Here is a 26,185-nt window from a genome sequence, read left to right as displayed (position 1 = left end):
TCTATATCTGTCTGTGTCTATATCTCTCTGTCTATATCTATCTGTATATCTGTCTATATCTATATGTCTGTATCTGTCTGTCTATATCTGTCTGTGTCTATATCTCTCTGTCTGTCAGTCTATATCTATCTGTGTGTCTATATCTATATGTCTGTATCTGTCTGTCTATATCTGTCTGTGTCTATATCTCTCTGTCTATATCTATCTGTATATCTGTCTGTCTGTGTCTGTCTGTCCATCCATCAAACTATCATTTATCTAACTTTCCCCCATTAATAAATCCGCTTCTGCCAACCCCATAGGAATGAACAGACCGGCGGGTGAGTTTTTCTGAATGAAACTCCTGGTCGGACCCTCGGGGTGAGCGCCGTCGCCCCCCAATAACCCCACAATCAGCCGCTCATTGAGGTGATTTATTTACTACAAAACAAAGAATCCAGACAAAGTATTGGAAGTGTTTCTGCACAATAAATAATCCGCATTTCTGCGTCTGTACAAGGGCCGCGCTGCCTGCGGGGGGAGAACCGACAGAATTGGGGAGAAATAACGTGATTTTTAATGTGAATATTTATTCCTCTCATTCTGTCGCTTCTCTCAAGCAGGGAAACCGCAACGCCGCCATCTTGGCCTTTCATTCTGACTGATTAACCCTTTATTCACTTAGGGGCAGATTCATCAAAAACCAAGGAACGTTCCCCTTTCCCCAGTTTATTTTCCCACAATCCCCTTTATTCTAGACCATGAAGTGCCGCCCAATGGCAGCGCCACTAGAGAATTCTCAAGAAATTAAATCTCTGAACTCCTGAAGAAGACGTCAGAAATTTGATAAATATTCAAAAAAAAAATCTGAAAATTTCTGAGAATTTTTTTTTTTTTTAAATTTGGAGAAACCCGTGGCCGTTGATAAATCCGCCCATAAATGTATGAAATTCACTGACGGGGGAAACGTAATTCCGTATAAAATACACAGAGAAGTTATAGAATCGTTATTTTGTATTCGGCCAATGAATGTTGGGTAAATATATTCCCAGTCCGACTGCAGTTTATTGGGGGGAATCTAACGTTTTTGGGTTTCTACCGAATCACATTGATCCCCGGACAAACCAATATCAGCTGTTGCCGGACTACAAATCCCAGAATAATGTAACATATAATGAAGGGTGAGGCATGCTGGGAGCTGTAGTCCAGCAACATCAGGGTTGTATTCTTAAAGCAATATTGCCCAATAAAACTGCATTAAAATGCAAGAAATCCCCCAATGAGAATCCCAGCTGATGTGAGTAAATCCGGCTCCCTGTTCTCTGTTCCTGCAATTGGAGTTGGGAGCAATAAGCACAGTTTCCCAGCACTGAACAAGTCTGTCCCTTTATCCCCATGTCTGATTCCTGTGCCATATAATGACGGGAAAATGCCATCATTATCTCTATATGTAAGGTACCAGCAAGGGGCCTGACACAGTGCTGGGAATCGGCATTCTCATTGGTCAGTTCTCCTGCATTTATAATGAAGTTTTTGATCAGTAGAATTCTCATTGGTGAATTTTCTTGCATCTATAATTACGTTTTTTGGCAACTTCTATAGCAAAACCAGGGGGCGCCGTGGGGCAGCGTTATGGTTGGGTTCATGTTTAAATCTCTTGGGAAAGCTGTATCTGTATATCTGGGGGGGGTGTTGGGCTGAACCCCGGGAATATAACGTTAGTATAAACCAATAAACGCTGGGTACATACAGGTGGATTTGCTGCATTTCCCCTATAATAATAATTCTAACACTTTATTAATAGTTTTTTTTACTCAATGTTCAGTTATTGGATCAGGACTTCTCGTTACCCACATTTTGCCCGTTGGGCGGTCATGTCGGCTCGGTGGCCCCAAAGCAAAACCAATTACTGTTCGAGTCTGGCAAATGAAAGGGGTCTTCTGGCTTTCATTGGGGGTCCAGTTTTGGTCTGAGCCTTTTTGTTCATGATGGTTACTGAAGAATGGAAGGTAGGTTGCCTCGGAATGGAAGGTAGGTTGCCTCGGAGTGGAAGGTAGGTTGCCTCGGAGTGGAAGGTAGGTTGCCTCGGAATGGAAGGTAGGTTGCCTCGGAGTGGAAGGTAGGTTGCCTCGGAGTGGAAGGTAGGTTGCCTCGGAGTGGAAGGTAGGTTGCCTCGGAGTGGAAGGTAGGTTGCCTCGGAATGGAAGGTAGGTTGCCTCGGAGTGGAAGGTAGGTTGCCTCGGAGTGGAAGGTAGGTTGCCTCGGAGTGGAAGGTAGGTTGCCTCGGAGTGAAGGTAGGTTGCCTCTGAGTGGAAGGTAGGTTGCCTCGGAGTGGAAGGTAGGTTGCCTCTGAGTGGAAGGTAGGTTGCCTCTGAGTGGAAGGTAGGTTGCCTCTGAGTGGAAGGTAGGTTGCCTCTGAGTGGAAGGTAGGTTGCCTCTGAGTGGAAGGTAGGTTGCCTCTGAGTGGAAGGTAGGTTGCCTCTGAGTGGAAGGTGGGTTGCCTCTGAGTGGAAGGTGGGTTGCCTCTGAGTGGAAGGTGGGTTGCCTCTGAGTGGAAGGTGGGTTGCCTCGGAGTGGAAGGTGGGTTGCCTCGGAATGGAAGGTGGGTTGCCTCGGAATGGAAGGTGGGTTGCCTCGGAGTGGAAGGTAGGTTGCCTCGGAGTGGAAGGTGGGTTGCCTCGGAGTGGAAGGTGGGTTGCCTCGGAATGGAAGGTAGGTTGCCTCGGAATGGAAGGTAGGTTGCCTCGGAGTGGAAGGTAGGTTGCCTTGGAATGGAAGGTAAGTTACCTTGGTATAAAGTTCAGGAAGTAGTTATATTTCTTTAGCCGCAGTGGGAGGAGTCAGGCAGAGGGTTGGTGGTTATGTGCACTGACCCTTTGGGCGGGGCCGGGTAGAAGATCCATTTCCAACATGAATGAGCCGCCTGATTGGGCTCCGTTGACGTAAGTTTGGAAAAGGGGTTCTTGGGGTATAAGATCACCCCCCTTCGCCACCCAGGGGCTCAGTCCTTTATTTTCACCGGGAACCAACAATTGTTTTAGGTCCCAGAACGTATTATATATATTTATATATATATTTATTTATATAGATTTTCTCTAATAAATCAAGTTTTTATTCCTGTACAGAAATCCCGTATATGAGGTAAGGACATAGTGGTACAAATATATATTTGCGTTGCCGCCTCGCAGGCCTTTGCGCCCGACGCCGGACGGTTAAGCAGGGTCTGTGCGCGTCTCAGCCTACCGGCCGCTCTGCAACGTTAATCACAAGTGTCTCTGTAAATCACCGCCCCGGGGTGACTGCGCCAAACCTTCCGGAGAGAGAAGGGAACAATTAGAATCAATCACACTCCCAGCTGTTCTCTCTGTCCGGGGAGATTGATGGGAGAATTCATGTGACGCTGAGGAACCAACCAGGGATTAGTAGGGATTGAGCCTCAGCTTTGTACCTGCAAGGGACCGGCTAAAGCTGCCCAAACACGGGCAATCGTTGCCTGGCAACTCAGGGCAGTACTAGGGGTCTACTTGCTGTCTGCTCAGGATTTGGGCCGCCATTTATGATCTGGTGATCTGCCTGGAGTTGGGCTAAGGTTAGGGTTGGGCTAAGGTTGGGGTTGGGCTAAAGTTAAGGTTGGGGTGGGGCTAAGGTTAGGGTTGGTTTGGGCTAAGCTTAAGGTTGGAGTTGGGCTAAGCTTAAGGTTGGGCTAAGGTTAGGGTTGGGGTGGGGCTAAGGTTAGGGTTGGGCTAAGGTTAAGGTTAGAGATGGGGTTGGGCTAAAGTTAAGGCTAGGGTTGGGGTAAAGTTACGGTTAGGGTTGGGCCAACGTTAAGGCTAGGGATGGGGTTGGGCCAAAGTTAAGGTTAGGGTTGGGCTAAAGTTAAGGTTAGGGTTGGGCTAAAGTTAAGGTTAGGGTTGGGGTTGGGCTAAGGTTGGGGTTGGGCTAAAGTTAAGGTTAGGGATGGGGTTGGGCCAAAGTTAACGCTAGGGATGGGGTTGGGCTAAAGTTAAGGCTAGGGATGGGGTTGGGCTAAGGTTGGAGGTTGGACAAAAAGGGACAAAAATATTGACTACACCCACTTTTTTGACCACACCCCCTAAATACCACTCCCATTTTACAGGTTATGTAAAGTTTGAACACATTTCTGGTGGTTTTTGGGTCTTGTTTTATGTGTTATTATAGTTTTGCCAATGAAGGTGAAGTTGCCCTGTTTAGCTTATTAGTTACAATTGTATCTCAGTGCAGGGGCTGAGTCTGCCAAAAGCCCCCTTATCTAATTACAATTGGGAAACTTTGTATCTTTTTTGGTGCTCATTGCGGGAGATCAAAGGGAAATAAGGGACTTTTCAGGTAGAATCCGGGACTGTCCCGGGAGAATGGGCCCAGTTGGGAGCTATGGACTTGGGACAGTCGGTTCTATCTATGATTCTTGTAATGAAATTTTTTTCCCTATTTTGCCCCAAATTCTGCCATGAATGAAACAGAAGCGAATAGTAAACTCTACTATTTACTCTCTATACACCGGGTACCTGTACTGTAGGCTCCATCTGTCTCTGGCTCTCAGGCTTCTGCAAGTAACCTCTTCTGCTCTAATACTCTCTCATTCTGCATCCGAACTGCCGAGGCCTGATCCCTGGGGGCAAGGAAAAGCTTTATCATGTATTATAAGGGATAATGTACCCCCTACTGTAAATGATAAGGATATTAGCAGTCACTGAGGGGTTCTGTGCCCCCCATATAAAGGCACAAGGCTGCAGGCTGAGTTATACAGGGAACTCTGAGTATCACTCATGTATTATAAGGGATAATGTACCCCCTACTGTAAATGATAAGGATATTAGCAGTCACTGAGGGGTTCTGTGCCCCCCATATAAAGGCACAAGGCTGCAGGCTGAGTTATACAGGGAACTCTGAGTATCGCTCATGTATTATAAGGGATACTGTACCCCCTACTGTAAATGATAAGGATATTAGCAGTCACTGAGGGGTTCTGTGCCCCCCATATAAAGGCACAAGGCTGCAGGCTGAGTTATACAGGGAACTCTGAGTATCACTCATGTATTATAAGGGATAATGTACCCCCTACTGTAAATGATAAGGATATTAGCAGTCACTGAGGGGTTCTGTGCCCCCCATATAAAGGCACAAGGCTGCAGGCTGAGTTATACAGGGAACTCTGAGTATCACTCATGTATTATAAGGGATAATGTACCCCCTACTGTAAATGATAAGGATATTAGCAGTCACTGAGGGGTTCTGTGCCCCCCATATAAAGGCACAAGGCTGCAGGCTGAGTTATACAGGGAACTCTGAGTATCACTCATGTATTATAAGGGATAATGTACCCCCTACTGTAAATGATAAGGATATTAGCAGTCACTGAGGGGTTCTGTGCCCCCCATATAAAGGCACAAGGCTGCAGGCTGAGTTATACAGGGAACTCTGAGTATCGCTCATGTATTATAAGGGATAATGTACCCCTACTGTAAATGATAAGGATATTAGCAGTCACTGAGGGGTTCTGTGCCCATATAAAGGCACAAGGCTGCAGGCTGAGTTATACAGGGAACTCTGAGTATCACTCATGTATTATAAGGGATAATGTACCCCCTACTGTAAATGATAAGGATATTAGCAGTCACTGAGGGGTTCTGTGCCCCCCATATAAAGGCACAAGGCTGCAGGCTGAGTTATACAGGGAACTCTGAGTATCACTCATGTATTATAAGGGATAATGTACCCCCTACTGTAAATGATAAGGATATTAGCAGTCACTGAGGGGTTCTGTGCCCCCCATATAAAGGCACAAGGCTGCAGGCTGAGTTATACAGGGAACTCTGAGTATCACTCATGTATTATAGGGGATACTGTACCCCCTACTGTAAATGATAAGGATATTAGCAGTCACTGAGGGGTTCTGTGCCCCCCCATATAAAGGCACAAGGCTGCAGGCTGAGTTATACAGGGAACTCTGAGTATCACTCATGTATTATAAGGGATACTGTACCCCCTACTGTAAATGATAAGGATATTAGCAGTCACTGAGGGGTTCTGTGCCCCCCATATAAAGGCACAAGGCTGCAGGCTGAGTTATACAGGGAACTCTGAGTATCACTCATGTATTATAAGGGATAATGTACCCCCTACTGTAAATGATAAGGATAATAGCAGTCACTGAGGGGTTCTGTGCCCCCCATATAAAGGCACAAGGCTGCAGGCTGAGTTATACAGGGAACTCTGAGTATCACTCATGTATTATAAGGGATAATGTACCCCCTACTGTAAATGATAAGGATATTAGCAGTCACTGAGGGGTTCTGTGCCCCCCATATAAAGGCACAAGGCTGCAGGCTGAGTTATACAGGGAACTCTGAGTATCACTCATGTATTATAAGGGATAATGTACCCCCTACTGTAAATGATAAGGATATTAGCAGTCACTGAGGGGTTCTGTGCCCCCCATATAAAGGCACAAGGCTGCAGGCTGAGTTATAGAAAGAGCTCACTCATGTATTGTAAAAGGTGATTCAGTTTATCTTGAAAAATTTGTCACTGTTTTTGGACTGATGGGTCAATTTGGAATTCTGCTCAACTGGTAATATTATTGTTTGTACTTTTGATTAGGACGTGTGAAGTCCATTGATTGGGGCACTCACATTGCACTGAGCATACTCCCAGCATCCTGAGCCTAACTATACAATAGTAAATGTATTTGAGGCCCCGGTAATGACTGGGCCCCCTTAGATGTACCCTGTGTGTACTCTTACTATGATGCTATAAATCCTACATACTGGGTCAGTGAATCCATACTGTGTATTGGGCTGTACTGACTCCCAGTTATTTGCAGGCTGGGGTTAAAGTTAGGGTTGGAGTTGGAGTTGGAGTTAGGGTTGGAGTTGGAGTTAGGGTTGGAGTTGGAGTTAGGGTTGGAGTTGGAGTTAGGGTTGGAGTTGGAGTTAGGGTTGGAGTTGGAGTTAGGGTTGGAGTTGGAGTTAGGGTTGGAGTTGGAGTTAGGGTTGGAGTTGGAGTTAGGGTTGGAGTTGGAGTTAGGGTTGGAGTTGGAGTTAGGGTTGGAGTTGGAGTTAGGGTTGGAGTTGGAGTTAGGGTTGGAGTTGGAGTTAGGGTTGGAGTTGGAGTTAGGGTTGGAGTTGGAGTTAGGGTTGGAGTTGGAGTTAGGGTTGGAGTTAGGGTTGGGGTTGGAGTTAGGGTTGGAGTTAGGGTTGGAGTTAGGGTTGGAGTTAGGGTTGGGGTTGGAGTTAGGGTTGGAGTTAGGGTTGGAGTTAGGGTTGGAGTTAGGGTTGGAGTTGGAGTTAGGGTTGGAGTTAGGGTTGGGGTTGGAGTTAGGGTTGGAGTTAGGGTTGGAGTTAGGGTTGGAGTTAGGGTTGGAGTTAGGGTTGGAGTTAGGGTTGGAGTTAGGGTTGGAGTTAGGGTTGGAGTTAGGGTTGGAGTTGGGGTTAGGGTTGGATGTTCTCGGCTACTCCATGGCTAAGGCAACTCACCTTCTCCTGTTCTCGGTGGTGGAGCAGAAGTGGACACATTGGCGGTCACTGATGTCTTCACATGAACATCTTGACCTGGGCTTGGAGCTCCAACTCCCTGCCGAGCGCTTCCCTCTGTAGTTGGAAAGTCCATAAGGAACTACCCGCCTGCAAAAGCCAATGGAGACCACGATGGGAGTTAGTAGCCATGTTATCATCAATAGGAACCTATAGACAGACACCGTAAATTAGGGGAGCTGCAAGCTATTGCATGTATTGATAATTATGATTTAATAGGTATCACCGAGACCTGGTGGGATGATAAATGCGACTGGGCTGTGAATTTAAATGGTTATACACTTTTTAGGAGGGACAGAGAGATTAAAAAGGGGGAGGGGTTTGTCTTTACGTAAAGTCAGACTTAAAGCCATGTAATAAAGACATTACCAATGAAAACGTTGAATCCCTTTGGGTAGAAATGTCAGTAGGGCTGAAGGTCACAAAGAAAATGATCATTGGTGTATGTTATAAACCCCCCGTATAGATGAGGGGGATGAGGCCCAGCTATTGTTGCAAATGGAGGAGGCTTCAAAACTGGGTCACGTTGTTATTATGGGGGACTTTAATTATCCGGACACTGACTGGAGTAATGGGGGGGCTAAGTCAGAAACAGCTAGTAGGTTTGTAACTATGCTAAATGACAACTTTGTATTTCAGGCAGTTCAAGAACCCACTAGGAATGAGTCTATTTTGGACCTGGTGATTTCTAATAATAATGAACTCATCTCTAACATTTGTGTGGGTGAGCATTTGGGGAACAGTGATCCCAACATGGTCTCCTTTGAGATAATGCTGCAGAGACAGCTCTATAAGGGAGTAACTAATACGCTCAGACTTTGCCAGTATAAGGGCATCTCTGCAATGTGTCAACTGGGAAAGGCTTTTCATGGGGTTAGGCACAGAAGGAAAATGGAACATCTTTAAAACATTGCTTTGTAGGTATACACAACAGTATATCCCCCTTGTAAGCAAGGAGAGGCATCGCAAAGCAAAACCTTTATGGCTGAATAAAAGTGTTATTGTCGGGGTTGGTAAGAAAAGACCTGCTTTTAGGGCATTCAAGTTAGCTGGGGCAGCGGGGGCTTTCATCAGGTACAGGGGGGCAAATAAAGCAGCAAAACAGCTATCAGGCAGCTAAAATAGAGATGGAAAGGGATATTGCAGCTAGGAGTAAAAAGAATCCAAAATGATTTTTTAATTATGTGAATAGTAAAAAAATGAAGCAAGAAGGGGTGGGAACTTTATTATCCCGGGGGGGTACGTTGGTTGATGAGAACGGGGAAAAAGCTGAAATTTTGAACTCTTATTTTTCATCTGTCTATACATCTGAGGAGCCAGATAATGAAGGCTTCCCTTGTAATATGCCCAGTTCTAGTAATTTTGCTACTGACGCATGGGTCACTCGGGAGGAAATTCAAAAGAGACTTGAACATGTAAAGGTAAACAAAGGTCCAGGGCCGGATGGGATTCATCCCAGGGTATTAAATGAGCTGAGCGCTGTGATTGCCAAGCCTCTTCACTTAATTTCCCAGGATTCATTGGGGCCTGGCATGGTGCCGAGAGACTGGCGGATTGCTAATGTGGTGCCGTTATTTAAACAGGGATCCCGTTCTCAGCCTGAAAACTATAGGCCTGTTAGTCTGACATCAGTAGTAGGAAAGCTTCTGGAAGGGGTAATAAGGGATAGGGTACTTGAATACATTGCAGTTCACAATACTATTAGTTTGTGCCACATGGGTTTATGGGTAACCGATCTTGCCAGACTAATTTAGTTGCCTTTTATGAGGAGGTGAGCAGGAACCTTGATGCTGGAATGGCAGTGGATGGGATCTACTTGGACTTTGCTAAAGCGTTTGATACAGTACCTCACAGAAGGTTAATGATCAAATTAAGGAATATTGGCCTAGAACATAATATTTGTAATTGGATAGAGAACTGGCTGAAGGATAGAGTACACAGAGTGGGGGTAAATGGAACATTTTCTAATTGGGCCAGTGTGGTTAGTGGGTACCGCAGGGGTCAGTCCTTGGGCCTTTGCTGTTTAACTTGTTTATTAATGCCCTGGGGGGGGGCATAGAGAGTACTGTTTCTATTTTTGCTGATGACACTAAATTGTGCAAAACTATAAGTTCCATGCAGGATGTGCCGCTTTGCAGAGCGATTTGACTGGGAAACTGGGCAGCAAACTGGGAAATGAGGTTCAATGTTGATAAGTGCAAAGTTATGCATTTTGGTAGAAATAATATAAACGCAAACTATCTACTGAATGGGAGTGTGTTGGGGGATCCTTAATGGAGAAGGATCTGGGGGTTTTTTTGTTAATAACAAGTTGTCTAATTCCAGGCAGTGTCATTCTGTGGCTACTAAAGCAAATAAAGTGCTGTCTTGTATAAACAGGGCATTGACTCAAGGGGTGAGAACATAATTTTGCCCCTTTATAGGTCCCTGGTAAGGCCTCACCTTGAGTATGGGGGGGCAGTAACAGTGAGTATGGGGGGGCAGTAACAGTGAGTATGGGGGGCAGTAACAGTGAGTATGGGGGGCAGTAACAGTGAGTATGGGGGGCAGTTTTGGGCTCCAGTCCTTAAGAAGGATATTAATGAGCTGGAGAGAGTGCAGAGACTGCAACTAAACTGGTAAAGGGGATGGAAGGGTTAAACTATGGGGTGAGACTGTCAGGGTTGGGGTTGTTTTCTCTGGAAAAGAGGCGCTTGCGAGGGGACATGATTACTCTGTACAAGTACATTAGAGGGGATTATAGGCAGTTGGGGGATGTTCTTTTTTCCCATAAAAACAATCAGCGCACCAGAGGCCCCCCCTTTAGATTAGAGGAAAGGAGCTTCCATTTGAAGCAGCGTAGGGGGTTCCTCACGGTGAGGGCAGTGAGGGGGTTGGGGAATGCCCTGCCGGGGGATGTTGGGTAGGGGGTTCCTCACGGTGAGGGCAGTGAGGGGGTTGGGGAATGCCCTGCCGGGGGATGTTGGGTAGGGGGTTCCTCACGGTGAGGGCAGTGAGGGGGTTGGGGAATGCCCTGCCGGGGGATGTTGGGTAGGGGGTTCCTCACGGTGAGGGCAGTGAGGGGGTTGGGGAATGCCCTGCCGGGGGATGTTGGGTAGGTCCGAGGCAAGGGGTTGCCCTCACGGGGTTGAGGGGCAAGGGATGAGGGGGTTGGGGAATGCCCTGCCGGGGATGTTGGGTAGGGGGTTCCTCACAGTGAGGGCAGTGAGGGGGTTGGGGAATGCCCTGCCGGGGATGTTGGGTAGGGGGTTCCTCACGGTGAGGGCAGTGAGGGGGTTGGGGAATGCCCTGCCGGGGGATGTTGGGTAGGGGGTTCCTCACGGTGAGGGCAGTGAGGGGGTTGGGGAATGCCCTGCCGGGGGATGTTGGGTAGGGGGTTCCTCACGGTGAGGGCAGTGAGGGGGTTGGGGAATGCCCTGCCGGGGGATGTTGGGTAGGGGGTTCCTCACGGTGAGGGCAGTGAGGGGGTTGGGGAATGCCCTGCCGGGGGATGTTGGGTAGGGGGTTCCTCACGGTGAGGGCAGTGAGGGGGTTGGGGAATGCCCTGCCGGGGGAATGTGGTAGGGGGTTCCTCACGGTGAGGGCAGTGAGGGGGTTGGGGAATGCCCTGCCGGGGGATGTTGGGTAGGGGGTTCCTCACGGTGAGGGCAGTGAGGTTATGGAATGCCCCTAGTGATGTGGTAATGGCAGATTCTGTTAATGCCTATAAGAGGGGCCTGGATGAGTTCTTGATCAATCAGAATACCCAAGGCTATTGTGATACTAATATCTACAGTTAGTACTAGTGGGTGTATTTATAGTTTATGTATGTGAGTGTATAGATTGGTAGGTGAGTGTATAGATTGGTAGGTGTGTGTATAGATTGGTAGGTGAGTGTATAGATTGGTAGGTGAGTGTATAGATTGGTAGGTGAGTGTATAGATTGGTAGGTGAGTGTATAGATTGGTAGGTGAGTGTATAGATTGGTAGGTGTGGGTGCTGGGTTTACTTGGATGGGTTGAACTTGATGGACACTGGTCTTTTTTTTTCAACCCTATGTAACTATGTAACTATGTAACTATGTAAGGGGCAGATGTGGGGAGATGCAGAACATTGAATATGGCTGTTATAGACCCAAGATGGAGCAGGGGAGAGCAGAACCCCCAGGCCACATCATTTCTTACCTTCCTACAGACCTGACTATATACCCCTGGGGCACTTTCCTCCATCCCTGGTCTTCCCATGGCTTGATCCAACGCCACCACCCCGAGATCATTTAATTAAACCCCCACATACAAGGAGCAAGTCTTCCAGACCCTGTCAGCATAAGTTCACTTTAAAGGGGAACTTAACCCAATAATTGCTTCTTTTTTTTAATAATGAAAGAAAATGTAATTGTAATAGCTTCAATACCCAGCCCCCTTCCTCCCAATTAACCCCCCCCCCCCCCCGGATATCTGTGAAAGCAGTGGGAGCGTGTCCACTCGTGGTGCCGCTTGCCCTTTAATCCCATTGCGCTTGTAATGGAAACAGGGTCCTGGGTGGGGCGGGCGCGCGGGGAATGAAAAGATTCCACTTTCTGACAAATACATTAATAAAAAGCGGCTTTTATTTACATTCTTCGCATTGGCGCTTTCATGTGAGACCCACTTACCCCAGATACTCCCTTTAATCATCAATCTTTCAAGTGAAATACTTCATCCAGCTGAGGCCAATAAATAACCCCAGGCGCAGAGACAGTAGTTCCGAACATTAAACGGAGAACAAGGGTGAGCTCTGGGGTTCATATGGCGCCCCCCCCCGGCGCTCGCTACTGCCCACAACTGTTCCACTCGGGGAATGTCATGCAAACGCAATGGGGGGGGATCATCATTACTGGGAAAACAGCTATTTCTGTCTCACTGCAACTATTGCATCTGTTCCTCCTGTTCCACCGGCTCCTCCTGTCATCCACATGCACCGCTACAGGGACTCCTTCCTCAGTATGGGGGTACAGCTTATTGTGTGCCCAGAACATTCCCTCTCTGTATATTTGTATTTATACATATGGGTAGGGGGTGCCATAGTGTTTCCCTTAGACAGTACAGTATGGGGGTACAGCTTATTGTGTGCCCAGAACATTCCTTCTCTGTATATTTGTATTTATACATATGGGTAGGGGGTGCCATAGTGTTTCCCTTAGACAGTACAGTATGGGGGTAACAGCTTATTGTGTGCCCCAGAACATTCCTTCTCTGTATATTTGTATTTATACATATGGGTAGGGGGTGCCATAGTGTTTCCCTTAGACAGTACAGTATGGGGGTACAGCTTATTGTGTGCCCAGAGCATTCCTTCTCTGTATATTTGTATTTATACATATGGGTAGGGGGTGCCATAGTTTTCCCTTAGACAGTACAGTATGGGGTACAGCTTATTGTGTGCCCAGAACATTCCTTCTCTGTATATTTGTATTTATACATAGGGTAGGAGGTGCCATAGTGTTCCCTTAGACAGTACAGTATGGGGGTACAGCTTATTATGTGCCCAGAACATTCCTTCTCTGTATATTTGTATTTATACATATGGGTAGGGGGTGCCATAGTGTTTCCCTTAGACAGTACAGTATGGGGGTACAGCTTATTGTGTGCCCAGAGCATTCCTTCTCTGTATATTTGTATTTATACATATGGGTAGGGGGTGCCATAGTGTTTCCCTTAGACAGTACAGTATGGGGATACAGCTTATTGTGTGCCCAGAACATTCCATCTCAGACTGATAAAGTTATTTCAGTTAATTAATGAAATCATTTTATATCCCGGTACCGACGTCCCATACTAAACCCGAGCGCTAAATGCCAGACTCATGATCTCTAATCTGACTCACGGGACTTGGATCTGAAAATCTGCTTCAATCTGGAATGAAAACCGCTGCCAATCAGTCCATGGGGCCCGTTCCCTATAATTGGGTCGGTTTCAGGCTCAGGGAGAGGGAAAGTCGCTGAACTGCTGGTGGTGTTATTTGGTTCTGTTTGGACCAGAGCAGCTCTGGGGCCCCTGGGACCCCCCACCCCCCATACACATTACAGACTTACTGATTGGTTACTCGTTGCCCCTGGAAAAATCTTGACGTTTTTGAAACTGGAAATTGTCTCGTCTTTCTGTTCAATTAAACTCCTGACCCAGACGTTAAATCCCATATTTAATAATCTCCATATCGAATGGCCCAACGTTGTGCCGTCACTCTGACCAATAGACAGGGGTGTAATTGTCCAGGGTTAATCGGTGTAACGAGCTCATTTACCAGGTACCACTTAGTCTGAATCCCCCCTCACCCGCCGGCCACTCATCTGGGCCACAAGGGACATTCTTTGCATATCTCAAGGCAGAGTATTTGCCCTTCCAACCCAGGTCTTCAGCTGTTGTGTATCTACTGTTCCCAGCATCCCCAGCCAGCCTTCAGCCAATACAGCGACAGTAGGTTGTGGGCACCCAAGCTTTATTGGTTAGTGTTAGGGGTAATCACTCAGTGCCCTGACTGAGGCAACAACAGAGCAACAGTCACAGGTAGTAATTATGTGGGATATTAGAGAGTGTGAGATGGGGACAGTAGGGCAAGATGGAGACAGTAGGGCAAGATGGAGATAGGAAGGCGAGATGGAGACAGTAGGGCGAGATGGAGACAGTAGGGCGAGATGGAGACAGTAGGGCGAGATGGAGATAGGAAGGCAAGATGGAGACAGTAGGGCAAGATGGAGACAGTAGGGCAAGATGGAGACAGTAGGGCAAGATGGAGATAGGAAGGCAAGATGGAGATAGGAAGGCAAGATGGAGACAGTAGGGCAAGATGGAGACAGTAGGGCAAGATGGAGACAGTAGGGCAAGATGGAGATAGGAAGGCAAGATGGAGATAGGAAGCCAGATGGGGACAGTAGGGCAAGATGGAGATAGGAAGGCAAGATGGAGACAGTAGAGCAAGATGGAGACAGTAGGGCAAGATGGAGATAGGAAGGCAAGATGGAGACAGTAGGGCAAGATGGAGATAGGAAGGCAAGTATGGAGACAGTGAGGTAGAGATGGAGACAGTAGGGCGAGATGGAGACAGTAGGGGCGAGATGGAGACAGTAGGGCAAGATGGAGGGGCAAGATGGGGAGGAGAGAGAAGGGCGAGAAGGAGGCAAGATGGAGACAGTAGGGCAAGATGGAGACAGTAGGGCAAGATGGAGACAGTAGGGCAAGATGGAGACAGTAGGGCAAGATGGAGATAGGAAGGCAAGATGGAGACAGTAGGGCAAGATGGAGACAGTAGGGCAAGATGGAGACAGTAGGGCAAGATGGAGACAGTAGGGCAAGATGGAGACAGTAGGGCAAGATGGAGATAGGAAGGCAAGATGGAGACAGTAGGGCAAGATGGAGACAGTAGGGCAAGATGGAGACAGCAGGACGAGATGGAGACAGCAGGGCAAGATGGAGACAGTAGGGCAAGATGGGGACAGTAGGGCAAGATGGAGACAGCAGGACGAGATGGAGACAGCAGGACGAGATGGAGACAGCAGGGCAAGATGGAGACAGTAGGGCAAGATGGGGACAGTAGGGCAAGATGGAGACAGCAGGACGAGATGGAGACAGTAGGGCGAGATGGAGAGAGTAGGGCGAGATGGGGACAGTAGGATAAGATTGAGACATAAAAAGATAGTAGCAAATAAACTAACACCCCGCAGTCAGTGTATGTCTGTGTCAGTTCTCCCCCTTTGGGACTATATATTGATATACTAAAGGCAAAACATCAGAGCAGAGTCCCTGCCCCCCCCCCCCCCCCACTACTTAGGGTCCTGATTAGATTCGGAAACATTTCTGCTGAACCATAAACCCCAATCTCTGCTTTCCGGGCGGCTTCTCTTCATAATTAATAGCCAGCAGGTTCCCAAATCATTATTCTAACTCTGTTTTTATTACCCCCCCCCCACCCCATCCTCTCTTGAACCAAAGTAAAATAACTGCCTCCCGGGGACAAATGGCAGACGGGGGGGGGGGTGACCTGTGACACCAGTCTCTAGGCTACAAAAACACTAGTGATCCTGAAATTCCAACACTCGCACGTAAATATGAAGTGTGGGTCTCGGGATCAGGCCAAGTGTCAGCCTTGCAGGGTGGGTCTGATTGGCTGAGGGGGGGGGCCACAGTAATTAACATTATTACAGGGACGTCTTCATTAGGGTCCAGATTCTTCTACATGTGGGTGCGTTGCCATGGGTAACATCATATAATGAAGTTAAATACCCAACAAAATGCACCAGTTTTGCCCCCCCCCCCATGTTACTGAGGTTATTTAGGAGCCCACTAAGCCTTCTATTTATTACCCCCCCCAAGCAGAGAGTTTGGACCCTATTCCTAATAAACATGTCAGTGTAAATAACTGCCCCCAGCCAACCACCCCAGGTAATAAACCCCCCCCTGTGCCAAGGGTGGGGTGGTGACATAAGGACCAGGGGTAAACGCTACTTCTGCCCCTACAGGGAAGGAATATTCCCATTAAATCTCATTGGGTCGACCCTGTTTCGAGAGATTTATTTTATTAAACTGACACATTTGGGTTTATTTCACTTATAAAAACAGGATGTTTTCCCTTAAAATTGCTACCAGGACGGCTCAGAGGTTACAGTGACACGAGGGAAAGTCCCCGGAGAATGACCCCCACTGCCCAAACGTATGAATCTCCTACACGGACTCATAACAGACTCATAGGAACAAAACGGCTCCCACTGACCATGAGAAGAACCAGCTGCTCTTCCCTTTGGCTCCATCTATTCAACATTTACACTTCTTCTTATGGGAGATTCTGATATTCACTACAAAGGGAACAAGTGGCTCTGGTTCTGTACTCTCAGGCCTTCTGTCCAGATGTATTTCCTCTATTGGCTGGAAAATCTGCAGCCCCCCGACACCCACCATCAACTAACTATGTGCTGGGACCCTGGGAACTGTATAATATATAGGCACAGATATACCCCCCATCTTTCCCCCAGCCCCCCCCCCCACTGTCACAGTGTAACCCCCATATCATATATGCACATAATGTAACTGTATAATATATAGGCACAGATATACCCCCCATCTTTCCCCCAGCCCCCCCCACTGTCACAGTGTAACCCCCATATCATATATGCACATAATGTAACTGTATAATATATAGGCACAGATATACCCCCCATCTTTCCCCCAGCCCCCCCCACTGTCACAGTGTAACCCCCCATATCATATATGCACATAATGTAACTGTATAATATATAGGCACAGATATACCCCCCATCTTTCCCCCAGCCCCCCCCCCCCCCCCCCCCCACTGTCACAGTGTAACCCCCATATCATATATGCACATAATGTAACTGTATAATATATAGGCACAGATATACCCCCCATCTTTCCCCCAGCCCCCCCCCCACTGTCACAGTGTAACCCCCATATCATATATGCACATAATGTAACTGTATAATATATAGGCACAGATATACCCCCATCTTTCCCCCAGCCCCCCCCCCCCCACTGTCACAGTGTAACCCCATATCATATATGCACATAATGTAACTGTATAATATATAGGCACAGATATACCCCCATCTTTCCCCCCCCCCACTGTCACAGTGTAACCCCCATATCATATATGCACATAATGTAACTGTATAATATATAGGCACAGATATACCCCCATCTTTCCCCCAGCCCCCCCCCCCCCACTGTCAACAGTGTAACCCCCATATCATATATGCACATAATGTAACTGTATAATATATAGGCACAGATATACCCCCATCTTTCCCCCAGCCCCCCCCCCACTGTCACAGTGTAACCCCCATATCATATATGCACATAATGTAACTGTATAATATATAGGCACAGATATACCCCCATCTTTCCCCCAGCCCCCCCCCCCCCCCCACTGTCACAGTGTAACCCCCATATCATATATGCACATAATGTAACTGTATAATATATAGGCACAGATATACCCCCCCAGCCCCCAATCAAACAGCACACAAAGAACTGGCCTATGGAGTGCAGCAAACATAAGAGCGATGCTGGAGGAAGATGAATTGAATTTTACAAGGCAGAACAAGTTTTCAGATTCAGTTACCAAATGTTTTTTTCTTTAAAACACTATAAGTTTGGGGCAGAACAGTCTCCCTATGAGATCAATGTAAGGGGCCCAAGGGGGGGGGGGGTAGATCAATAGCCACTGTACGTAGCCCAAGGCTGAAGGCTGGGCTCCTTATGCTTTGAGGTCAGAATCTATTAGAAAAGTAAAGTATTCTCAGGCAATATCTGCAGCCCCCCTAGTGAGCCAAATTCATCTCTTTTAGCCCAAAATAACCTTCAGATGCAGGCAACTCGTTTATTACAGGAAAAGCAGGTTTTTAATAATCTGTCACCCACTCGTATTCACCAGATTCCATATAGTTCCCTGCTGTGAATAAAGGGCCGGGATCTGCGGAGAATCCACGGAACAGCTTTGAAGAAAGAATGAAAGAAAAACGAAAATGGGCAACTAAATAGTCTGTTTTATTCCTTTGTTCTTCCATTCCCCTCACTGGCCTTCAGCCTCAACAGTATTGGGGTAACAGTCACCCCGCTATAGTTCCAGGGGTACCCAGGGCACAAGCACTCACCCCAAATCCCCCCCCTAACTGGCCTTCAGGCTGGGCCCCCTTAGCCCATAACAAGGTTACAGATATATAGAAACATTGGGGTAACAGTCACCCCGCTATAGTTCCAGGGGTACCCAGGGCACAAATAAGCACTCACCCCAAATCCCCCCCTAACTGGCCTTCAGGCTGGGCCCCCTTAGCCCATAACAAGGTTACAGATATATAGAAACATTGGGGTAACAATCACCCCGCTATAGTTCCAGGGGTACCCAGGGCACAAATAAGCACTCACCCCAAATCCCCCCCTAACTGGCCTTCAGGCTGGGCCCCCTTAGCCCATAACAAGGTTACAGATATATAGAAACATTGGGGTAACAGTCACCCTGTTATAGTTCCAGGGGTACCCAGGGCACAAATAGGCACTCACCCCAAATCCCCCCCTAACTGGCCTTCAGGCTGGGCCCCCTTAGCCCATAACAAGGTTACAGATATATAGAAACATTGGGGTAACAGTCACCCCACTATAGTTCCAGGGGTACCCAGGGCACAAATAAGCACTCACCCCAAATCCCCCCCTAACTGGCCTTCAGGCTGGGCCCCCTTAGCCCATAACAAGGTTACAGATATATAGAAACATTGGGGTAACAGTCACCCTGCTATAGTTCCAGGGGTACCCAGGGCACAAATAAGCACTCACCCCAAATCCCCCCCTAACTGGCCTTCAGGCTGGGCCCCCTTAGCCCATAACAAGGTTACAGATATATAGAAACATTGGGGTAACAGTCACCCCACTATAGTTCCAGGGGTACCCAGGGCACAAATAAGCACTCACCCCAAATCCCCCCCTAACTGGCCTTCAGGCTGGGCCCCCTTAGCCCATAACAAGGTTACAGATATATAGAAACATTGGGGTAACAGTCACCCTGCTATAGTTCCAGGGGTACCCAGGGCACAAATAAGCACTCACCCCAAATCCCCCCCTAACTGGCCTTCAGGCTGGGCCCCCTTAGCTCATAACCCAGTTTATAGTTTATAAGTCGTTAGACTATTTAGGGCAGAGGGTAATTAATGATTTGATATATTTAGAGGGAAGATTAATGTTACTGGTGCCGGTTGCTATAAATGGAACCCGGATACCGGGGAACCAATGAGGAGCAAGAGCGCTTGGTTCTAATGAGGACACAATGGAGAGAGAGAGGGGCTCCCCGTAATGTGACCCATAAATACAGCCCAGTGAGGGGCCCGAGGGGGAGTCTGTGCCGGTTGCCGGGGGGGGGAGTCTGTGCCGGGGGGGGGAGTCTGTGCCGGGGGGGGGAGTCTGTGCCGGGGGCTCATTTCCTACAGGGCGAGTGCAATGAGTTTCCCTGGGTCCCCGGGGCCCCTCCTGCTTTATATTAACAAGGGAAAGTTAAGAGACTATATAAATATTATTTCTGAGCCGACGTGACCGGATCTGGGCCAGAGAGCTTCCTATCAAACAGGAGCAGCTGTTCGGCGCTGGGTTTGGCGGTTATTTTGGCGCTGGCGCCGCTGATCCAGACCCGGTAGGAAGTCGCCAAAAAAAAAGGCAAATTTATATTTAATCACCCAAATACCAGAGAGGCTGCCAGTATTTCCCAGTACTCACTGCCCACACACAAATTCACCTTCAAATTACCTTTTAGTACGTTATAGAATGGCCAGTTCTTAGCAACTTTTCAATTGGTCTTTTTTTAACAGTAATTAAACCCAATAGGGCTGTTCTGCCCCAATAAGGGGTAATTATATCTTAGTTGGGATCAAGTACAGGTACTGTTTTATTATTACAGAGAAAAGGGAATCATTTAACCATGAAATAAACCCAATAGGGCTGTTCTGCCCCCAATAAGGGGTAATTATATCTTAGTTGGGATCAAGTACAGGTACTGTTTTATTATTACAGAGAAAAGGGAATCATTTAACCATTAAATAAACCCAATAGGGCTGTTCTGCCCCAATAAGGGTAATTATATCTTAGTTGGGATCAAGTACAGGTACTGTTTTATTATTACAGAGAAAAGGGAATCATTTAACCATTAAATAAACCCAATAGGGCTGTTCTGCCCCAATAAGGGGTAATTATATCTTAGTTGGGATCAAGTACAGGTACTGTTTTATTATTACAGAGAAAAGGGAATCATTTAACCATTAAATAAACCCAATAGGGCTGTTCTGCCCCCAATAAGGGGTAATTATATCTTAGTTGGGATCAAGTACAGGTACTGTTTTATTATTACAGAGAAAAGGGAATCATTTAACCATTAAATAAACCCAATAGGGCTGTTCTGCCCCAATAAGGGGTAATTATATCTTAGTTGGGATCAAGTACAGGTACTGTTTTATTATTACAGAGAAAAGGGAATCATTTAACCATGAAATAAACCCAATAGGGCTGTTCTGCCCCAATAAGGGGTAATTATATCTTAGTTGGGATCAAGTACAGGTACTGTTTTATTATTACAGAGAAAAGGGAATCATTTAACCATTAAATAAACCCAATAAGGGGTCTGATACCTGTACTTATCTTTCTATTCAGCCCCTCTCCTATTTATACTGCAGTGCCTCGCTCACACCGCTCCTTGGTTGCTAAGGCCATCTGGACCCTAGCAACCAGATAGCCACTAAAATTGCAAACTTGAGAGCTGCTGAACTAAATTCAAAATAATTCTAAGACCACACACAATAAAAAATGAAGACCAATTGCAAGTTGTTTCAGAATATCACTTAAGTTAATTATAAAGGCTAACGACCCCTATACCGGTCGTTATATACAGAAGCTGTATGTTCAATGTCTGCCCATTTATTGTACAGCGCTACAGAATACGTTGGTGCTATATAAATACCTCCTAACCCTAATATTGCTCTGTGCATTATCCCCAATGCTCCCAGAAACCTACAGTATGACATTTAACCCCCAGGCAGCATATATCACAGCTGGAGCTGATAGTTCTAGCATTATATGTACTTTCCAGGCAGCACATTTAGCACAAGAGGAGATGGACCCCCAGAGCACCTACAGTCAGGATATCGTACAGCAGATGTACCATTAATCCCATTAATAGTTTTATATGATATTTCCAGACAGCACAAATATATATATATACACTGCAGCACAGCAGGAAATGGCACCCAAGGGCATTCTATGTAACCAATCAGCTTGTAGCACAGCAGGAGAGGTACTTCATGCCCCATTAACCCCCAGGCCCGATATAGCACAGAGAGATGGGGGGCCCCAGACAAGACATATCCAAGACCTGTCAAGACTTAAATGCCCAATAAATATGTGTTCCCCCTAATAAAAAGAGTGCGTTTAAGTGCCCTTTGTCAGGCCCACCGGAGCAGCCATATTTCCCAGACACACCGGGCGGCCATATTTCCCAGACACACCGGGGCGGCCATATTTCCCAGACACAACTATGCGGGCTGCAGAGCGCTCAGCTGGGTTATATTGGAGCTGCGGGAGAGGCTTCTGCTGGGGCAATAAACTTAACGACACAATCATTTACCAAGACAGATACCGAAGTGTTTCCAGAAGTTTTCTTCTGCTTTCTGGCCGTCTGGGGGGATCCACTTAAAGTCAGACCCCCACCGGCCATACTGGGAATTGTTCTCGACTCACCAGCGACTCCCAAACCCTCCACTCAACGAACCAGAAAAGTACATTTGAATTTTATGTAGAAATTTGCTCTTTAGAGCAGAAATCCTGGGTAAAATTGGAGTTCGGCCATCTTTTAATCTGGCCCCGCCCTGTCTATTGTGTTTAAAGGGACGGTACACAATACATATTGATGAGTCGAAGCAATTCTGAAAGGTACAGACTTAAATTCAATGTTAATTTCAATAAACAAATGCAAATGGAAAAGGTAAGTGCCCCCCTACATTTATCATTAGCTGACGAAGCTAAGATCAGGGGCCACTGACGTTGGTTGGAGAGGACCTTGGAGGAACCTTATTTAATGGCGAGTTGGTTGCTGGGGTGAGTTGGGTCGCGGTGCCTGGAATGATGGAGATCTCCGGGGCCCTTAGAAAGAAGGGTCAATGCCGAGGAGCCTGGGAGGAATATGAACAGATCCCCAAACAATTGGACATAAATGATCCCCACTGTCTAGAACAGCGGTTCTCAACCTGTGGGTCGGGACCCCTTTGGGGGTCGAACAACCCTTTAACAGGGGCCGCCTAAGACCATCGGAAAACACATATTTCCGATGGTCTTAGGAATAATTTTATGGTTGGGGGGTTACTACAAAGGGTTGTGGCATTAGGAAGGTTGAGAACCACTGGTCTAGAAGATCATCTACATCAAGGATCCCCAACCTTTCTTATTTGTGAGCCACACTCAGATGTAAAAAGTGTTGGGGAGCCACACAAGCATGAAGAAAGTTCTTTGGGGGCGACAAATAAGCTCCGTGATTGGCAATTTGGTAGCCCAATGGGGACTGCTAGACTACATGAGATTCTGCTTGGAGTTTTGGCTTCCAAAACTGCCTCCAAGCCAGAAAAGTAAAAATGGCACCTACTTTGAGGTTACCGGGAGCAACATCAAAGGGTTTGGAGAGCAACGTGTTGCCCCCGAGCCACTGGTGGGGGATCACTGATCTACATGTTGCCAGTGTGGTCGGGCATGGACGTCCCAGCAAGTTCGGCCCAAGAGCAGAACACAAGATGATAAAATGAATTTCTCAGAACCCAAGAATTTCATGGCAACTCCTTCCTCTACTGATGCCAAAGCTCATGGTGCTACCAGTAGAGAGACACAAGTGACTCCACATGGAAGCGGTGCCAGGAGGAAACCTTCAATGCCCAATAAGATCATCAAGACAAGACTTAAAAGTTTTCCCAGGACCACTTGGGCAAAGAGCTGGACTCCCAGACCAATGAGCTTTGGGCAGGCAAATCCAAATACTGAGTTATTTGCCAACAGAACCATAAGACAATGTTTCACTAGAAGAACCTGGTACCAACTGAAAAGCTTGGTGGCTGATATGTCATGGAGCTGCTTTGCTCCATCTGGGCCTGGGAGCTCACAATCATAGAATCAATAGGAAATCTTTATTGTACCCGAGGGGCTTTAAGATAAGGTGAAGGCATCTGCCAGGAGATTGAGGCTCAACCCAAAGTCAATCTTACAACATAACAGTGACCCAATACATTTGGCAAATCCACCCAGTAATAGCTGGAAACAGAAATAGAGGGTTCTGGAATGGACAAGTCAATGTTGGAATGGGCAAGTCAATGTTAAAATGGGCAAGTCAATGTTGGAATGGGCAAGTCAATGTTGGAATGGGCAAGTCAATGTTGGAATGGGCAAGTCAATGTTAAAATGGGCAAGTCAATGTTGGAATGGGCAAGTCAATGTTGGAATGGGCAAGTCAATGTTAAAATGGGCAAGTCAATGTTGGATACCATTGAGATGCAGTGGGGGGATATAAAACGAATTTAAACATCACTGACTATGAATAACACGGCCGAGGAATCAGTATGGAAGCTCCCGCACATCAATACAAACAACCACAGAGATCCCTGTGCAGGTAAATGCATAATAAATTGTTATCTGGTTGTTAGAATCACTGACATTAGCAACCGGGCGGTGGTCCCTAAGAGATGAAGAGAAAGGGCTTAAAAAGTAATTATAAATAAAGCCTCAGTCTGCTTCACGGTTTCCAAGGCACCTACCATAGCAACCGTTAAAAGGTTTGGTTTAACTTGCCCTTTCAAACCAAGGCCTGAGCTGGTAACCTCACCACTAAGTGCTATACGTTCTGCAGCCCGTACGGTTGGTGCCTATTCACATTCCGCATTCATGTCTATTTAAAGAGCCTATTAAAGATCTTGGCACAAGTCCGACTTTTTCCAGCCAATCACTTCCTCCGATACATTTAACAAGCTTGTTCTGATACAGATCTTGGCTATGAGATGCAACGAATTAGCTCGGCTTCCCACAAAGCCTAAAACTCTGCAAATCCCTTTAATCCTCTCCTGCTGTAAACTGCATTTAATTGGCCCATCATTAGCGCTAATAATGTCAGAGCCCCCAGAGGGGCCCAATAGTCCTGAGCAGGCGCAGCCGAGGAGATCTCACTGATTCTTACACCAATATCCTAAATGCACTGCCTGGTATAAAGGTACAGACTGTGCCCAGAACATTCCTTCTCTGTATATTTGTATTTATACATATGGGTAGGGGGTGCCATAGTGTTTCCCTTAGACAGTACAGTATGGGGGTACAGCTTATTGTGTGCCCAGAACATTCCTTCTCTGTATATTTGTATTTATACATATGGGTAGGGGGTGCCATAGTGTTTCCCTTAGACAGTACAGTATGGGGGTACAGCTTATTGTGTGCCCAGAACATTCCTTCTCTGTATATTTGTATTTATACATATGGGTAGGGGGTGCCATAGTGTTTCCCTTAGACAGTACAGTATGGGGGTACAGCTTATTGTGTGCCCAGAACATTCCTTCTCTGTATATTTGTATTTATACATATGGGTAGGGGGTGCCATAGTGTTTCCCTTAGACAGTACAGTATGGGGGTACAGCTTATTGTGTGCCCAGAACATTCCTTCTCTGTATATTTGTATTTATACATATGGGTAAGGGGTGCCATAGTGTTTCCCTTAGACAGTACAGTATGGGGGTACAGCTTATTGTGTGCCCAGAACATTCCTTCTCTGTATATTTGTATTTATACATATGGGTAGGGGGTGCCATAGTGTTTCCCTTAGACAGTACAGTATGGGGGTACAGCTTATTGTGTGCCCAGAACATTCCTTCTCTGTATATTTGTATTTATACATATGGGTAGGGGGTGCCATAGTGTTTCCCTTAGACAGTACAGTATGGGGGTACAGCTTATTGTGTGCCCAGAACATTCCTTCTCTGTATATTTGTATTTATACATATGGGTAGGGGGTGCCATAGTGTTTCCCTTAGACAGTACAGTATGGGGGTACAGCTTATTGTGTGCCCAGAACATTCCTTTTCTGTATATTTGTATTTATACATATGGGTAGGGCGTGCCATAGTGTTTCCCTTAGACAGTACAGTATGGGGGTACAGCTTATTGTGTGCCCAGAACATTCCTTCTCTGTATATTTGTATTTATACATATGGGTAGGGGGTGCCATAGTGTTTCCCTTAGACAGTACAGTATGGGGGTACAGCTTATTGTGTGCCCAGAACATTCCTTCTCTGTATATTTGTATTTATACATATGGGTAGGGGGTGCCATAGTGTTTCCCTTAGACAGTACAGTATGGGGGTACAGCTTATTGTGTGCCCAGAACATTCCTTCTCTGTATATTTGTATTTATACATATGGGAGGGAGGTGCCATAGTGTTTCCCTTAGACAGTACAGTATGGGGGTACAGCTTATTGTGTGCCCAGAACATTCCTTCTCTGTATATTTGTATTTATACATATGGGTAGGGGGTGCCATAGTGTTTCCCTTAGACAGTACAGTATGGGGGTACAGCTTATTGTGTGCCCAGAACATTCCCTCTCTGTATATTTGTATTTATACATATGGGTAGGAGGTGCCATAGTGTTTCCCTTAGACAATACAGTAGAACATGTGTAACCAATGGGCTGCTGTGCCGCACAAATCATATAATAATTTCTATTTCAAAGACGAATAAAGTGAAACATTGAAGGAACAATGACTGACAGATAAGACTGATGGGGAAGATAAGACACCAGTTGCCGCCATCTTATCAAGCTCCCTCCTGATTGGTGCTGGAAACCAACCAGAACTCCTTGCCAACGACCCATTGAGAAACTCAAGACCTCAAAAGCAAACAACGTTGGCTCCAAATAGGAAGGAGGAGGAATGTCTGGCACTCACAGGCCGTTTGTCCCTCCGAGGTGGAAAGATGGAGCTCTATGATCTAATGGGAAAAACAAAATCCAAAAAAAGAAATTCTTGGAACCAAATTTGGAGAATCGGCGCCAAAAGCCCAGCCCGTGTCGCAACCAAGAAACCCTTCCAGAACGTTCTGCCGCTGCTACTTCTGCTCCACAAAGTCTCACACGGAA

At 46.6% G+C, this 26,185-nt stretch overlaps 1 protein-coding gene across 2 annotated transcripts in view; it reads right to left on the bottom strand.

Moving 5' to 3' along the window:
- Positions 1 to 1,754: 1,754 nt before the first annotated feature.
- The window catches only part of edn3 (endothelin-3), a 59,680-nt gene continuing 35,249 nt past the window's right edge, over positions 1,755 to 26,185 (bottom strand). The window contains exons 4-6 of one of the 2 annotated variants that reach the window (XM_031894663.1): positions 7,476 to 7,622; positions 4,506 to 4,609; positions 1,755 to 3,289 (exon numbers count right to left, since the gene is read on the bottom strand). In XM_031894663.1, the coding sequence (XP_031750523.1) occupies positions 4,537 to 4,609; positions 7,476 to 7,622 (220 nt within the window). In that variant the 3' untranslated portion in view covers positions 1,755 to 3,289; positions 4,506 to 4,536. The remainder of the gene's footprint in view (positions 3,290 to 4,505; positions 4,610 to 7,475; positions 7,623 to 26,185) is intronic. The other variant, XM_031894664.1, reaches the window with a different exon arrangement.

Source organism: Xenopus tropicalis, chromosome 10 (genome assembly GCF_000004195.4).
Source record: "Xenopus tropicalis strain Nigerian chromosome 10, UCB_Xtro_10.0, whole genome shotgun sequence".
NCBI classification, from domain to species: domain Eukaryota; kingdom Metazoa; phylum Chordata; class Amphibia; order Anura; family Pipidae; genus Xenopus; species Xenopus tropicalis.
Note: the sequence above shows the minus strand (reverse complement) of the source record. Positions and strands in the feature narration are given on the sequence as shown.